The sequence below is a fragment of the Bos indicus x Bos taurus genome, chromosome 7 (genome assembly GCF_003369695.1).
Source record: "Bos indicus x Bos taurus breed Angus x Brahman F1 hybrid chromosome 7, Bos_hybrid_MaternalHap_v2.0, whole genome shotgun sequence".
NCBI classification, from domain to species: domain Eukaryota; kingdom Metazoa; phylum Chordata; class Mammalia; order Artiodactyla; family Bovidae; genus Bos; species Bos indicus x Bos taurus.
Window position 1 is genome coordinate 90,991,727 of NC_040082.1, and position 16,823 is coordinate 91,008,549.

At 55.7% G+C, this 16,823-nt stretch overlaps 1 protein-coding gene across 3 annotated transcripts in view; it reads left to right on the top strand.

The window, feature by feature from the left end:
* The window catches only part of HDGFL2 (HDGF like 2), a 17,274-nt gene continuing 451 nt past the window's right edge, over window positions 1–16,823 (top strand). The window contains exons 1-15 of one of the 3 annotated variants that reach the window (XM_027547308.1): window positions 1–171; window positions 2,568–2,644; window positions 2,738–2,876; window positions 9,025–9,216; window positions 10,967–11,083; window positions 11,191–11,262; window positions 12,167–12,332; window positions 12,471–12,546; window positions 12,703–13,012; window positions 13,967–14,070; window positions 14,651–14,724; window positions 14,860–14,930; window positions 15,264–15,365; window positions 15,554–15,767; window positions 16,500–16,632. In XM_027547308.1, the coding sequence (XP_027403109.1) occupies window positions 100–171; window positions 2,568–2,644; window positions 2,738–2,876; window positions 9,025–9,216; window positions 10,967–11,083; window positions 11,191–11,262; window positions 12,167–12,332; window positions 12,471–12,546; window positions 12,703–13,012; window positions 13,967–14,070; window positions 14,651–14,724; window positions 14,860–14,930; window positions 15,264–15,365; window positions 15,554–15,767; window positions 16,500–16,632 (1,919 nt within the window). In that variant the 5' untranslated portion in view covers window positions 1–99. Of the gene's footprint in view, window positions 172–2,179; window positions 2,301–2,567; window positions 2,645–2,737; window positions 2,877–9,024; window positions 9,217–10,966; window positions 11,084–11,190; window positions 11,263–12,166; window positions 12,333–12,470; window positions 12,547–12,702; window positions 13,013–13,966; window positions 14,071–14,650; window positions 14,725–14,859; window positions 14,931–15,263; window positions 15,366–15,553; window positions 15,768–16,499; window positions 16,633–16,823 lie in introns of those variants that run through there. The other 2 variants (XM_027547309.1, XM_027547310.1) reach the window with 2 other exon arrangements.

A 16,823-nucleotide genomic window follows, 5' to 3' on the forward strand; every position in this document is an offset into this window, starting at 1 on the left:
CCTGCTCCCGCCCCCGGCTTTGCCTCCCGCTGCCGCCGCCTCAGCCGCAGCCGCTGCCGCTGCTGCCGCTTTCCGCGGCCTGGGCCTCCCGCCGCCAGTATGCCGCACGCCTTCAAGCCCGGGGACCTGGTGTTCGCCAAGATGAAGGGCTACCCGCACTGGCCGGCCCGGGTGAGGCCGCGAGGGATATGGGCCAGTCGACGGAGAGTGGGGGTGGGGGGTGGGGCAGTAGGGGCCACGGCCTGAAAGACTTGCACACTGGAGGTCTGGGGGGCTCTGGGCCTGAGGAACCCGCGCGCCCGGAGTTTGGGGGGACCTGAGCCTGGGGGATCCGCTTGCCTCGAGGTGTGGGGGTCCCCAGCCTGTAGGACCCTTGCGCAGTGGTTGTGGGCGAACCTGAGCTCGGAGGTGTGAGCGTCCTGGACTTGGAAGAATTCGCCCGCTTGGGCTGTGGGGGGAACTTGGGCCTGAGGAACCCTAGCTCCGGGGATGTGGAGTGTCCTGAACCTGGGGTACTCGCTCTTGGGGTCCCAGAGCCTAGGGACATGGTTGTTGAGGGACCTGGGGCTGACGGACCAGAGTTCAAGTTTGAAGGCGGTGAAGGGAGCTGAGGAATTTGGGATTTGAGGAGAGAGCCCAAACTAAGGGAAGGAGGTATCCCAGAGAGAAGGATATCTTTGAGGGGACAACAAGAAGCCAAGTTCTGAGGGGGCTCCTGGAGAAATGTGTGAAGGGGTCTAGGGATAAGGGTTCCAGTAAGGGAGAAGAGCTGAAGGTCAAGGTTGAGACGTGCTCAGGAGGCCTGGTGCTTGGAGATAGGGCTGGGGGCTTGTGTTTACAAAGTCGCTGGAGCTGTGGGGGACTTGATTTGAAAATATGAGGCATCAGAGACCAGAGATTGGAGTAAGACTTGTTTGGGGGACCTCGGCACTTGTGCCCTGGGAGGAAACCCCTGCCAGACCCTGGTGGAGGAGTCTGTTTGGGGCATGGAGTAGGGGGTACGGGGTGGGGAGGAGGGCTTGGGATAGAGAGAGGCCTGAATCAGAGACCAGCCTCTGGTACTCAGGCTGGAAAGAGAGTGCTAGAGGAGGGGGTTGGGCTGAGAGGATTCTGGGGATCCCCTTTGGAGGAAGCTGATATCCAGAGGTGATTCGAAGGGCCCAGGTCTGACGGAGTCTTGGGCAGGAGTCCCAGATTTCCAGAGTGAAGTTTCAGGCACTGTGTGTGGGGCAGCCCGGTGTGGAGGAGAGGTCCAGAGGTGGTTGTCATCCCCGAGTCAAAGTCACCCCAGGACCGGAGTTGGTGGAATATGCACTGTAGGACTGAAGGAGTTTGGAGGGGGAAGCAGGTGAAGGATGAAGCTGAAGTTTCGTCAGGAACAGGAGGAGCTCAGGAGTGGCCTGGGAGATACTCTGGGATGCCTGGAGACTCCAGCCTTGCTCCCTGCCAAACTCTGCCTGCCTCTGGGTGGAAGTAAGCAGAAGGGCATTGCCCAGGGCTGGGGGTTTGATTGCAGAGAGGCCACCATAAGATGCCAAGAGTGGGCTCAAGGACCACTAACCAGGCAGCGCTGAGAGTGGTCCACAGCTGGTGGTGCTGCTGCCAGGATGTCTGGGCTTCAGGCTCAGAGGCAGGTCCTGGGTGAGGTCAGAGCAGAAGCAGGCCTGGAAGCCCTGGCCAGCTGGTCTTCAGGGTGATGCAGTTTGGTGATGCTTGCGATGGACATCTGGGCCCCAAGGACTTTGAAGAGTAGCCCAGAGAACTGAGGAAGGACGTTTGGGGTAGAGGACAGGGAAGGTTCCAACTGCCCCCAGACTGTGAAGAGGACAGGAAGGAATTATTGAGGACCAGAGAACCCATTCTAACCTGATTTGCTGGGGCTTACTTTCTTGGGGGCACCAGAGTGATGAAACTTTACCGACACTTCCCTTCCTCCCAGAGTACCAGCTTCTCCCTCTCCTCTGCCCCCTCCCGCCTCTGCTAGCTCTCGAAGCCCAGAGAGCTTCCAAGCACCTGATTGGAAGGGAAGGGGCTGCTAGCCTCCTGTGGGGAGATGACTGACAACTGCTGGAGCCCATGGGCCTGCAGGGAGAGGGTGGGACTTCCTGGATGCTCGGGGCCTGTCTCCTGCAGCCCACCCCCCACCCTCTGCCTCCTTGGAGCTGCCAGCTGCAGCCTCTGGGAGCCGGATCACCGATCGCCTCTTTGCGGGAGGGGGTCCCGTGGGAGGGTCCTGGGAGTTCACAGAAGCAGGGCTTGGCCCCACCTCCTGGCTGCTTAGAGCTTTTGGTTTTGCCCAGGTGAAACACCTACCTTGGGGAAAGCGGGGGGCGGGCGGGGGCGGGGGGACGACGACGACACAGGTATGCAGTGGTTGGGGGCGGGAAGCGCTGCTCAGAAGAAGGCAGAGGCCTAATTAGAAGGTGATGCGTCTTCCTCCCTGAAAGGGCCCCTGCACCCATCATGCTTCTCTCCAAGTAACAGCCGATTTCTTACGGGTTTCCTGGGTCACTGGATGAAACAGCTCCCAACCCCCTAGCAGGCCCCTCACTGGCCTCTTCCTACAGATCGATGACATCGCCGACGGTGCCGTGAAGCCCCCACCCAACAAGTACCCCATCTTCTTCTTTGGTACACACGAAACGTAAGTGTCCCCCGCTGGGGGCGGCTTCTTGCCACCTGGTGCCTCCAAGGTGGCCTGGCTCACAGGGCCCGGCCCTGCGTTTCCTTTCTCCAGAGCCTTCCTGGGACCCAAGGACCTGTTCCCCTACGACAAGTGTAAAGACAAGTACGGGAAGCCCAACAAGAGGAAAGGCTTCAATGAGGGCCTGTGGGAGATCCAGAACAACCCCCACGCCAGCTACAGCGCACCTCTAGTGAGTCCTTGCCTGGGGAGGTGGTGGGCACGCGGGCGCACCCGGAAACAGAGGTGGTCTTAGCGCGCCTTTGGTGAGTCGGGGCGGGGGCGGGGGCGGGCACAGGTGCACCGGGGAAGAGAGGTTGTCTTAGCGCACCTCTGGTGAGTCGGGGCAGGGGAGGCTGCAGGCGCGCGCACCTGGAACCAGAGGTGGTCTTAGCGCACCTCTGGTGAGTCCGTGCAGGAGAGGGCAGCGGGCACTCACGCATGGGGGACCAGAGGTCGTCTTAGCTTGTCCCATCAAAAAGGAGCGGCCTCTGGACCAGGGCTCCTCCCACTGGGCACCGCTGACATTTGGGGGCCCAGTCGCTTTCTGTAGGAGGGGGCTGCCCTGGGTACTGTTGGGGAGGGGGATGCCTCCACAGCCCGTCACCCTCTTGATGCCAGTAGCTTCTCCTTTACCCAGTTGTGCCAACCAAACATATCTGCATGCCTTGCCAACTGTCCCCTGAGTCAGGTGGAGGGGTGCAGGGTCCCACCCTGCTTCCCCCCAGACCCACAGCTCTAGAATTAACCTGAATGTATAGCAGTGTTGTGAGAGCTCCTAAGAAACCTTTTGTTTTCTAAGGAAAAAAATATTTTTCTTTCAATAACACCGTTTCCTTCCCCCTTACTGCCAGGTTTTCAGACATGGGAAAAGGGTGTAATGAGAACACTTGCTGAGGTGGGAAAGAAACCCTAAGAGTCACAGAGACAACATCTGAGTGCCAGATTACCATCTGAACATTCAGGGGAAAAAGGGAATTTAGAGAAGCTGAAGTTAAATTTGTTCAAAAAAACCCAAAAAAAAAGCCATGGGAAGCTGAGGATGAAGTGGGGGATGGGTGCCTCGCTCTGGGTGTTTGGGGTTGTGATGCAGAGGGGGTGTCAGGGTGGCCTGGCCTCAGGAGTTGTGGGCTGCAGGTTGGCCGAGAGACTAAGCAAATTGACTGCAGGGCTCAGAGCTCAGCTGTTAGGGAAGAAATGGACATTCGGCGTGGTCTGTGGGCAGGGAAACGGGAGTCAGAGGATCTTTCTGGTTTCTGTGAATGAAGGTCTGTGTAGCTCTGCAGCATCTGGTCCTGCTTGAAAACACAAGGTCTCGAGATGGTCTTCATGCACGTCTCCTGTGGCTCTGTCCACCCACCAACCTGGCCCGCCCTCTTGTATAGACAGACCCCTGGGGCGTGAGGGCCACGCACTAGGCTGGGGATCAGGAATCCCAGGTGAAACCAACACACCTCCTGTCTTCTGGGAGCTCACTGTCCAGAGCTCAGGAGTCCATTCAGCGGATCTCTCCTCTGCTGAAGGTTTGGCAGGCCCACCCTTCCTGCATGTGTGTGCTGTCTTACTTGCGCCTCCTGCGAAGAGTCTGGGAGATGGATGTTCCCCTTGTGTTGGTGCCAGCCTTTCTCCGGGCTTTGCACGTTCCCAACTTGGGTAAAGGGATTGGACATCCTTTAAGGTAGTTGACAAGATCCTTTTCTGGCCCCAACCCAAGTTCTAGTTCGTCTTGTCTTAAGCTTCTCGCCTCCTGGTGAATCATCGCACCGTTTAGTATTTATTATACACCCACAGCCTGTAAAGTACAGAATAGATTGATGCCTGCCCTCGAGGAAATGAAACGCGAAAACAGTGTGGCTCTGATACTCAGTCATCTCCGCACAGACTCCCCAAGTTGAGAAGTTGCTGTAACATATTACTGCTGTCTGGTTCTCGGACCTGTCAGTGCTTCCAAAGCAAACATTGGTTTCAAAACATGGATCCTAGGGCCCCACCCCGAGAGGTTTAGGTGTGGTGATTTAGGGCTGAGGCCTGGGCACCTCGAGGCATTTCGCCTCCCTCATTGTCACTTCTCCCGGGGCCCATCCACAGCAGTCTTCTGAAAGTGCTGCTTTTTGAGGGTGCCCCAGCAGTCTGTCTTTTCATCCTATATGTTTTTAGTTTATTTTTACATTTCAGGTGGGAGTACAGACTCCTGTACAAGACTGAAAAGTGCAAAAGGGCGGCCGCTCTGTCTCCCTTTCTTCTTAAGGTAGCCCAAGCCTCCAGTGTCTTGTGTTTCCTTCGAAAATTCTCTGTTCACTTAACACCCTGCATAGCTGCCTTTTTGGAAACCCTCATGGAAAAAGCAAGAGAGTTCCAGAAAAACATCTATTTCTGCTTTATTGACTATGCCAAAGCCTTTGACTCTGTGGATCACAATCAACTGTGGAAAATTCTGAAAGAGATGGAATACCAGACCACCTGACCTGCCTCTTGAGAAATCTGTATGCAGGTCAGGAAGCAACAGTTAGAACTGGACGTGGAACAACAGACTGGTTGCAAATAGGAAAAGGAGTACGTCAAGGCTGTATATTGTCACCCTGCTTATTTAACTTCTATGCAGAGTACATCATGAGAAACACTGGACTGGAAGAAGCACAAGCTGGAATCAAGAATGCCGGGAGAAATATCAATAACTTCAGATATGCAGATGACACCACCCTTATGCAGAAAGTGAAGAGGAACTCAAAAGCCTCTTGATGAAAGAGGAGAGTGAAAAAGTTAGCTTAAAGCTCAACATTCAGAAAACGAAGATCATGGCATCCGGTCCCACCACTTCATGGGAAATAGATGGGGAAACAGTGTCAGACTTTATTTTTCTGGGCTTCAAAATCACTACAGATGGTGACTGCAGCCATGAGATTAAAAGACGCTCACTCCTTGGAAGGAAAGTTATGACCAACCTAGATAGCATATTCAAAAGCAGAGACATTACTTTGTTCGTCTAGTCAAGGCTATGGTTTTTCCTGTGGTCATGTATGGATGTGAGAGTTGGACTGTGAAGAAGGCTGAGTGCCGAAGAATTGATGCTTTTGAACTGTGGTGTTGGAGAAGACTCTTGAGAGTTCCTTGGACTGCAAGGAGATCCAACCAGTCCATTCTGAAGGAGATCAGCCCTGGGATTTCTGTGGACGGAATTATGCTAAAGCTGAAACTCCAGTACTTTGGCCACCTCATGCGAAGAGTTGACTCATTGGAAAAGACTTTGATGCTGGGAGGGATTGGGGGCAAGAGGAGAAGGGGACGACAGAGGATGAGATGGCTGGATGGCATCACTGACTCAATGGACGTGAGTCTGAGTGAACTCCAGGAGTTGGTGATGGACAGGGAGGCCTGACGTGCTGCGATTCATGGGGTCCCAAAGAGTCGGACATGACTGAGCAACTGAACTGAACTGAATGCTCCACTTGGCTTTATTCCCCACGACTGGTCCCCCTTGTCATGCAGAGAACAGCTTCATTCTTTTTGATAGCCTTCACTTGGTGTGCTTCCAGCAGGAGCGTGCGGCTGGACCTGTTCCCACGTCCCCCCCCCCAAGCCAGGAAGTAGGAAACAGTGTCTCAGAGTGGTTCTAGCTGTGTCCCAGCTGAGGTGGGCTGTGGGGGTGGGAGGTTGGCAGCCTTTTCTGCACTTTACAGCTGAGCACACTGAAGCCTGGAGCATTCACTTGACTGCCCAGAGGGACCTAGCTAGAATGTGAGACTGGGACCAGGGGCTTTTACACTTTTGCAGCCGGTCACCCTGTGGGGCATCCTGGGTACTGTGGGCTATGGAGCAGCATCTCTGGTCCCATCCACTTGATGCTAGGGACCCCCCCCCCCCATCTTGATAATCTGAATGTCTCTAGACATTGCTAGATGCCCCCCAGGGGATAGAATCACCCCTGGCTGAGAACCACTGACCTAGGATCCCAGTTGATACCTCTTTGTGACCTGGCAGAAGAGGAGGTGAAGGGACCTGTCCCACTAGCCAGTTCGTGCTGTGCTGGGACTCAAACCCAGGCCTCACGTCTCCTAGGCTGAAATGCTTTTCTGGCCAGTGCAAGGTGGGTGGGGTCCTGGCAAGGCAGGCAGGCCCGGAGACTGACCAGCCTCTGTCCAGCCCTGACCTGGGCCCTCCACCTTCCTCTGGCCACCCAGCTGCACACCCTCACTGCTTCTGGCTCCAACTCCTAGCTTCTATGGTGTTTCCCATCACCCTGGAGCCTCCACCACACACACACACCCTCATACTCTTTCACTTCTTGCTTTTTTCTCAACTAGCGTGGCCCCTGACTGTAATGACACCGAGGAAATGTGGCCTTTTTTAGTTTTTTCCCCCAATGTTCTTTTTTTTTTTTTGTAATACTTATTTGGCTGCATTGGGTCTTAGTTGCCACACATGGGATCTTCAATCTGCATTTTGGCATGTGGGATCTTTAGTTGTTGCATATGGGGCTAGTTCCCTGACCAGGGATCGAGCCTGGGCCCCCTGCATTGGGAGCTCGGAGTCTTAGGCACTGGAGCACCAGGGAAGCCCCCTCTCCTGCCACTTTCTTCTCTTCCCTGCACCCCAGCCACACCCACCTCTTTGGTTCCTAAGGAGCACTTCATTCATGCCTGTGCTATACAGTAGGACCTTATTGTTGTTGGTATGCTGTTTTGTTTGAGGCATGTGGGATCTTAGATCCCTGACCAGGGATTGAACCCATGACCCCTGCAGGGGAAGCATGGAGTCCTAACCACTGGATTGCCAGGGAAGTCCAGTAAGACCTTGTTATTAATCCATTCTATATATAGTAGTTTGCATCTGTAATCCCAGCCTCCCAATCCTCTCTCATCCCCCCACCCCTGGACAAACAAGCCTGTTCTCTATGCCTGTGAGTCTGTTTCTGTTTCATAGGTGTGTTCATTTGTGTCATATTTCATTATTTTAAAAAAGTTTTTATTGGAGTATATTTGACTCACAGTGTTGTGTTTCAGGTGTACAGAAAAGTGAATCGGTTATACATACACATGTATCTCCTCTTTTAGATTCTTTTCCCATGTAAGTCATTATAGAGTGTTGTGTAGAGTTCGCTGTGCTGTGCAGTAGGCCTTCATTAGTTGCCTCTTTTATATATAGCAGTGTGTACATGTCAGTCACAGTCTTCCAATTTATCCCTCCTCTTCCCCTCCCCCATGATTATCGTAAGTCCATTTTTAACATCTGTGATTATATTTCTCTTTTAGAAATAAGTTCCTTTGCACCATTTTATGGATTTCACATATAAGCAATATCATACAGTACTTGTCTTTTTTTCCTGACTTGCTTCACTTAGTGTGATCATCTCTAGGTTTATCCATCTTGCTGCAAATAGCATTATTTCCTTCTTTTTATGGCTCAGTAGTATTCCTTTGTATACATATGCCACATGGTTATCCACTCATCTGTCAATGGACAGGTTGTTTTCCACGTCTTGGTTATTGTTGTGAATAGTGCTGCAGTGAACATTGGGGCACATGTATATTTTCGAATTATAATTTCCTCTTGATATAAGCCCAGGAGTGGGATTGCTAGATCATATGGCAACTCTATTTTTAGTTTTTTTGAGGATCCTCCTTACTGTTTCCCATAGTGGGCTGCACCAGTTTACATTCCCACCAGCAGTGTTGAAAGGGTCTCTTGAAATGGCCATGGCTGGTCTCCCACTGGATTGTAAGCTCCCCGGGGGCAGGGCCCACACCCTGTTCTCTGGGTGGTACCATCCACCTGGCACAGTGCCTGGCACCTGGCCTCTGCTCACAGACGAGCCCAGCACTCAGTGAGCATAGGGGCAGTGCTGGCTGTGTTTGCTGTTTCCTTGGCTGTTACTGCCTGAACTGATGTTTTGGGTAAAACAGAAATAGGAGTGCCTTGAAGTTCACACTCAGAGGTCCTGTCCTAGGTCGGCCTCCTCCTCAGTACTTGGAATAATAATACTTTTTACAAAAGTCAGACCTCCATGGACCTCCTACCAGTCTGGGCATTGGCCTAAGTACGCCACTCTGTCTCACCCGACCACAGCCCTGTGAGACCAAAGCAGTCTTGTCCCCACGGCTCAGATGTGGGAACTGAGGCCCAGAGGCTTAAGTCACTGGCCCAGGGTTTGCCCTCAGATCCCGCAGTGCCCAGCACTCATGGGTCCATCTCGCCCTCTGCCTTAGCCCTTGGAGCTCCCTGGGCCTCAGTTCCCTCGTTTGGAGAGCAAGCAGACCGGATCCTGATACTTGAGACCCGGCCTGTGGGTGCATCTGTGCGACAAGCTCTGTGGTGACCTGCTGTCTCTGTCCCCCACTCCCCAGCCGGTGAGCTCCTCCGACAGCGAGGCCGCTGAAGCAGACAGGGCAGGTGGCAGCGAGGATGATGAGGACCGGGGGGTCATGGCCGTCACAGCTGTGACCGCTGCAGCCACCGGTGACAGGATGGAGAGCGACTCTGACTCTGACAAGAGCAGCGACAACAGCGGCCTCAAGCGGAAGGCTGTGGCCTTGAAGGTAGGGACGGGGCATGCCTGTCCTGTGGGGGCTGGGCCCTTCCTCTTCCTCAGAGGCCCCATCTGGCCGCCTACTCTCCCTCCCCGGCCTTTCCTTCTTGTGGTTTTTAGTACATTCACAGAGTTGTGGCAGCGTCACCTCTGTCAGTTCCAGAACTTTCCATCACCCCCAAAAGAAAGCCCATCCCCTTTGGCAGTCCCCCATGTCCCTACCCACAGCCCCTAGTAACCACGACCCCACTGTGTGTGTCTGTGGATCTGCCTGTTCTGGACGTTTCCATCAGTGGAATCACATCCTGTGTGTCCTGTGTCTGCTTCTCTCACTGAGCATTGTGTTCTAAGAGTCCATCCACATGGTAACGAATGCCAGGGCTTCTCTCCTTTGCATGGCTGAGAGATGCTCCCAGGTGTGGAGGGACCACATTTGTTTATCCATCATCTGTTTCTGGCCATTTGGGATGTTTCCAATGGGGGAACCATCACAGATAACACAGCTGTGAACATTCATTCATGTACAAGTTTTGCATGGACGTGAGTTTGAAATTCTTTTGGATGTATTCTCTTTCCTGCTTCCTCCCAACCCCTTCCTCTGCCTTGTGACTGCTTCTGAGTATTCGGGTGCAGAGTGAAAGGATTAGGATCTAACAGCAAATTCTTTTGATGGAGGGAGGCATTCTTTTATTTATTTATTGCCCTTGCCACATAGCATGTGGGATCTTAGTTCTGCAACCAGGGATCAAACCCGTGCCTCCTGCGGTGGAAGTGCAGAGTCTTAACCACTGGACTGCCAGGGAAGGCCCTTTTTTATGATTTTTAAAAAAATATTTGGTTCCAGTTATAACAATAAACCATGATCATTGTAGATAAATTAAAAGGTATGAAAAGCATAAAGCAGTGAGTGAAAAACACCCAAATTCTCTGAGGGGGTTTTTGTGCCAAAGGACTGGAAGCATTCTGCTGTGTTTCTGTGCGCTCTCGAGTGTGATCAAGTGTGTGTGTGTGTGTGTGTGTGTGTAAAGCACAGACTGGCAGTCATGCACACAGTATGTGTCTTGCTGGTTTTCCACCTAATAGACAATCATTTCCTTGTCCTTAACTATTACTTGAAGGTTCAGTTTTCAGTGGTTGAGAAGTAATCTCTGATATGGATGAATTCTGACCAACGTATTGTTAAGAGTATTGGACCTTTGGCTTCTCCGCGTGGCACTGTTTTTTACAAGTCTCAGTTGTTTCTGTTGACAGTTGTTGGAGGAGTTAACAGAAATACGTCAAATGTTCTCCTCCCATCCTACCCCTTAGAGAGAAACCAGAATTTGTAGGTTAACATGTATTCAGGTTTTATTTTTTGCTTTTATCTTTGCGTTAAGTGAATGTCATTATTACAGTTCCTTTTCCCCCATACTAGGGAGACACTTAGACAGCCTCTTTCATTGTTACCCAGCACCCTAGCTCATTTTTGGTGTTCCTTTCCCCATGGTTGGCAGGGGCAGGGAGGGGGATGGTCTGTGTCTTTCTGCCAGGTCTCTGTGTGTTTGAGTCCTTTAGGAATTTTTCATGAGTGGAATCGGGTCGTATTTGTCTTCTGTGACTGGCTTCTCTCACTGAGCATAATGTCTAGGTTCAGTATACCTGGTTTTTATCAGATTCTCAAAGGGGTTCCTCCCCCTCCGAAAGCTTCCTAGGCTGTGGGTACTTCATCAAGCACAAGACCTTTCTCAGTTGCTGATCCATTTGGGCTGCTCCCCTTTTAGATGTCGGTCTCAAAACGAACCCGAAAGGCCTCCAGCGACCTGGATCAAGCCAGCATGTCTCCATCTGAGGAGGAGAACTCAGAAAGCTCCTCCGAGTCAGAGAAGACCAGTGACCAGGTGAGCAGGTGGCTAGAGCGAGAGCACAGGGGAGGGATGCTCGGGCGGGGCCGCGTGTGGGCCTGCTGCCTGTGGGCCCCATGTCCAGCTCCCTCCTCTCCACCCAGGACTTCACCCCTGAGAAGAAAGCTGTTGTCCGGGCCCCACGGCGGGGCCCCCTTCCAGGACGGAAGAAAAAGGTACAGAGGTTTGGTTTGGTTGCCTTCCCACATGGTGGCCTGGGAAAGTTCCTTGCACATCTCTCCATGGTCAGCAGCCACGGCCCTCTGTTAGGGGTGGTCTGATTTTGGAGGAGAGGAGGCCATAGCCCCAGGGTGACCCCAGAGCCCACTGACATCTGCCTTCACTCCTAGCTTTGCTCTGGTTTCCAAGCACAGTGTGCACAGAGCACCTCCCCGGAGGAGGCTACTCTGCTCCCTGGAGAGGGACTTAGAAGCCCATTTGGGAAACGAGATGCTAGGGTCGGAAGGGACCAGCCAGGGTGCTATTAGGGGCCCCGAGAGAGAGAGAGAGAGAGAGAGAGAGAGAGAGAGAGGAGGGAGAATGTGTGTGTGTGTGCCTGAATATGTGTACATGGGTATGGTGTGTGCATGAGTGTGTATGTAGCAGTTTGTGTTCTCACATGTGCAAGGGCCTGTGTGTGTACAAGCATGTGTATATAAGCATGGTGTATGGGTGTGCACATGTACCAGTGTGTGTGTGTACGTGTGTGGACATGATATAGTGTGTGCGTGTATGTTGGAGTGTGTTGTTTTACATGTACAATATGCATACGTGTGTGAAAGCATGTGTCCTGTCTGCATGTGTACAAGTACGTTGTGTGTCTGTACAAGTGTGTGTGTCAGTGTGTGAGCGTGGGCTGTGTGTGCATGTACCTGTGTGTCCATGTACCTGTGTGTGTCAGCATGTCTCAATCACTGTGTCTCCTGCAGAGGAGGGGGTGGTCCAGGGGGGTGCCGACATCCTCACCGGGTGAATCGCGCTGCCTGGGCTTCCTGGTTCTGGGCCAGAAGGAAAGGTCTCCAGTTGGGGGAGGGGTGCACCCCCCTCCCCGCAACTCTCACCCTGCCCGGCCTCCTCCAGAAGGCGCCGTCTGCATCAGACTCGGACTCCAAAGCAGAATCGGATGCGGCCAAGGCTGAGCCAGTGCCCCCAGTGAGGTCGCCGTCATCGTCCTCCGCCTCCTCCTCCTCTTCCTCCTCGGACTCGGAAGTGTCAGTCAAGAAGCCTCCGCGGGGCCGGAAGCCAGGTGGGTTTGCTGGGGGTGCCGCGCGGGGCCTGGGCCTGGGTCTGGCCTGGTGGGGCTGGGTGGGGCTGGGAGAGGCCCTCCAAGAGATGAACCTCCCGCCCCAGATGCGGGCGAGCTTACCCCTCTTTTCTTCTGCAGCCGAGAAACCTCCGCCCAAGCCCCGCGGGCGGAAACCTAAGCCTGAGCGGCCGCCCACCAGCTCCAGCAGCGACAGGTGGGTGCAGGGACTTGGCAGGGGCGCAGGCGGCGGGTGGGTGCGGGGCCCGGGATAGAGAGCACTAGGTGGGTGCAGGGCCCCGGGGGGGCGCAGGCGGCGGGCGGGTGTGGCTTGAGGCCCCATGATGGCGTGCTCACTGGCCCGCGCCCTCAGCGACAGCGACGAGGTGGACCGCATCAGCGAGTGGAAGCGCCGGGACGAGGAGCGGCGGCGCGAGCTGGAGGCGCGTCGGCGCCGGGAACAGGAAGAGGAGCTGCGGCGGCTGAGAGAGCAGGAGAAGGAGGAGAAGGAGCGGCGGCGCGAGCGCGAGCGTGGGGAGGCGGTGCCTGGGGGCAGCGCGGGCAGCAGCGGCGACGAGCTCAAGGACGACGACGAGCCGGTCAAGAAGCGTGGCCGCAAGGGCCGGGGTCGGGGCCCGCAGTCGTCCTCCGACTCGGAGCCCGAGGCCGAGTTGGACAGAGAGGTATGTCTGTGTAGCACCGGCTGAGCGCCCGGACCAGAGACGGGGCAGCAAAGGCCGGCCCGGAAATGCAGGAACCCCCTGCTGATGAGCTGACACCGGAGGGGTCAGTGCCTTGAGGGGCGGGCAGAGTGACAATTGGGGCGACAGGGCTTCCATCTCAAATAGGATGGACCTCGTGGGCTGCAGGTGGGCAGCTGACATGAAGTAAGGAGGTGAGTGAAGTGAGAGATATGGGAAGGGTCTCTCACTTGGGGGAGGGGCTTTCAGGCAGAGAGGCACAGCACATGCAAAGGCCCTGGGGCAGGACTGCACCTGGTGTGCTGGAGGGACAGTGAGACCCGTGTGTCTGGAGCAGAGTGAGCCAGGGAGAGAGAGGGAGGGCAGCCAGGGGATGGGGCAGCTCACGCAGGGCCTGGTAGCCCTCTGGAGGACTTGGTTGTTTATGTGGGAGCCCTGGAAGACTGAGCAGAGATGGGGTGGGTGCGCACAGGTGCCCTCTGGCTGCCGAGTTGGGGGATGGCTTGTGGGTGGGTGAGGGAGCAATGAGGCCTCTTGTGACTGTCAGCTCCCTGCCTCATGGCTCTCCCGGGCCCACTGCCTTTTGGTGTGAGCCTAGGAACCCCCTCTAGGGACAGTGGAGGGGAACAATGCCCTGTTCTCTCCCCACCACTCTGTCACAAAGTGGGGGGGCCATGTGCCCTGGCATAGGAAGTGTCCTGCTCAGCCAGAGGAATGCAGTGGGGCCCCCCACTGCTGGGTAGTCTTTTCAGGGCTGAGAAGCTTCTGCATGGGGATGGGCTGGACACAAGGTCCATTCCACCTGGTCTAGCAGCTCCCATCCAGGTGGAGATGGTGGCAGGGTGTGATGAATTGTATCTGTAAGGGTACAGCTTGGAGTCCAGCGAGTTCCCTTTGCCCGCTGCTCCAGCCCCTTTCGTTCCCTGGTTGCTACAGGTGAAGAAATCAGCTAAGAAGCTGCAGCCACAGAGTACAGAGCCTGCGAGGAGATCCAGCCAGAAGGAGAAGAGGGGGCGTTCTGAGGAAAAGCCACGCGCCAGGTCTGGTGCCATGCTGCCCCCCCCCCCCCAAGGCTCCTCTGGTCCCCACAACTCAGGGGAGGGCCCTGGGGTCCACAGTCAGTCTTGGAGACTGCAGCAGTTGAAGTATCTGGTTCTCAGGACCCCATCAGGTTGTGCAGGAGCCTTCCCCTGGGTGACCCTATCCCCGGGGCACCAAGCTGTATCTGGGGCACCTGTGGTTGTCACACTGGGGGGCTCCTGGCATCTGATGGGTGGGGGCCACAGAGGCTGCTCCTATCCCACAACGCTAAGATCACCCAGCAGAGGATGACCCGGCCCAGACCGCCGAGCAGGACATGGAATTGGAGCTGCAGTAATGTGTCTGCTGCCATTTCCTAGTGTCACATCAGAGCCTCTAGTAACTCATGTGCTGGGGTTTATGTAACTAGCCTCTGACCGTTAGTCACCTGTTGAAAAAAGAAATGTTATCTGCTTCCTGGAGGAAGGATTGCTCTCTCTGGTCCCCTCGGGTGCTGCCCTCAACTGGATCGGGTGTGCCCTGGTCCCTGGCGGGGACATGGATCAGGGGCCCGCTAAAGGCATGGCTGATTCTCCACAGGCCTGTGAAAGTGGAGCGGACCCGGAAGCGGTCAGAAGGGTTCCCGCCAGACCGGAAGGTTGAGAAGAAGAAAGGTGAGGAGGGGCTGCACAGCGCTGGCTGCAGCCTGAGGTCTTCGGGAGGGACGAGGGGCGGCCCCGGAAGAGCAAGTGGCTCCTGTCAGCGGAGACTCTACTCAGGCCCAGCGCTGCCTGCTCTCCTACCTGCAGAGCCCTCCGTGGAGGAGAAGCTACAGAAGCTGCATAGCGAGATCAAGTTCGCCCTGAAGGTTGACAATCCGGTGAGACCTTCCTTGGGGTACAGAGGTCACGGCTAGGTCCCCCATCCTCTGACTGCTGGAGCTTCCTGAGAGGTCTCAGAACCCTGAGGCAAAACCGGGCTACCCGGGGTGGGTGCCCTCCAGATGAGGGCCAGCCTGGCCTATTGGGCGTAGTTCTCTGCACCTCCACCAGGTGGTGCCACGTGAGTCCTGGTCCTTCCCACTGTCCTGGGCTTCCTGTAACTTGGCCCTCCCCCAGAGGGGGAGCCCCAGGGTCTCCCTCCCCACCCTCTTGGGCCCCAAGAGCCCCCTCAACTAGATGCTGACGCTGCTGACTGCTCTGTTCGCCTGCAGGATGTGAAGAGGTGTCTGAATGCCTTGGAGGAACTAGGGACCCTGCAGGTGACCTCACAGATCCTTCAGAAGAACACGGATGTTGTGGCCACTTTGAAAAAGGTATGGCAGGGCCAAGGGATCGAAGGGGCTGGGGGCATGGGCCTGCTCTGGGAGCTGGGCTGCCTGTGGTCAGCGAGGAGGAAGCCATGCTCATGGGAGGCACCGCCAGGGGTGGTGGTGATGAGGGAGGGTCTCAGGACCGGGGTGAGGCGGCTGCACCTCCTGAGACAGGCCTCTTGGTGAGCCAGATCCGCCGCTACAAGGCTAACAAGGAGGTGATGGAGAAGGCGGCAGAGGTCTACACCCGGCTCAAGTCTCGGGTCCTGGGACCAAAGATCGAGGCCATCCAGAAGGCGACCAAAACCGGTTCAGAGAAGGAGAGGGCCGAGGCGGAAAAGGCCGAGGAAGTGCTGGCTGGAGAGGAGGCCCCCACAGAGAGGGTGGAGGATGAAGCGAGCACTGGTGAGGAGCTCAAGGGAGGGACCAAGGTGGCCGGCAGGGCCCTGAGCAGGGGCCGGTGCTCCCCCCAGACTGCCTGGGGACATGATCCATTGGCTCTGGCCGTGCAGGCTCGCTGTGTCCACAAGGTGGCCGGTGCTTGGGCCACACACCCCTGTGCTGCTCACAGGCGCTACCCTCAGAGTCAGGTAGTCTGAGAGGCCATGTGTGTGCTGCCAGGTGTGCGAGTGTTACTGGATCAGGCGGTCATGGAGGTCTAGGAGGAGGGAGGGCCACGGGTGAGCCGAGAGGAGCAAGGGCAATGGCTGTTGGGCCAGGAGGGCGTGTCTTCTGGGAGCAGAGGGGTCATGTGGTCCTGGTGAGATGTTTGGAGCAGCCTGGCAGGTGGGCATTGGCAGGGAGTCAACAGAGCCGAGGCTGCCCAGGAACAGTAGAGGCCGTGTTTTTCCTGTGTCTCTTGGATCTGGCCGTGGCAGGGTTTTTCCTGGTGTTGTCGGCCGTTAGTTGACCGGCCCGTCCCATCTTTAGGCTGCATGGTTGGGGCTGGCTGGAGAAGGACCCACACGCAGCCTGCTGTCCCCGTGTGTCTGGTGGCTCAGGGGTGGAATGGTGAAAGCAGAGATACAAATGGGTTGAGGGCTCTTGAGGTTTGCATGTTGCTCATGCTCTTCAGACAGGGTTGCAGGGTCCCCGATGGTAGCCCCCTGCTGTGACCCATGAGCCTCTCTCCCACAGACCTCTCAGCTCCCGTGAACGGCGAGGCTGCGTCCCAGAAGGGGGAGAGCACCGAGGACAAGGAGCCAGAGCAAGTACAGAACTCGGAGGAGGGGCTGGGGGGTGGCTCCTCCGAAGACCTGTTACACAATGAGTAAGTGTCACCCCAGCCACAGGGTCCATTTCCGGAGATGGCACCCAAGTCTGAGCCACTCTCAGTGGGGTCCAGGCCAAAGGGACTTCTGTGCCACATGCTGACCCCCCAGCCCCATGGAGGGAGCTCTGAATTCAGAGCTGCCCTGAGCCTGGGCTTGGGGTTGGGGGTGGGCTGGCTTCCTCCTGATG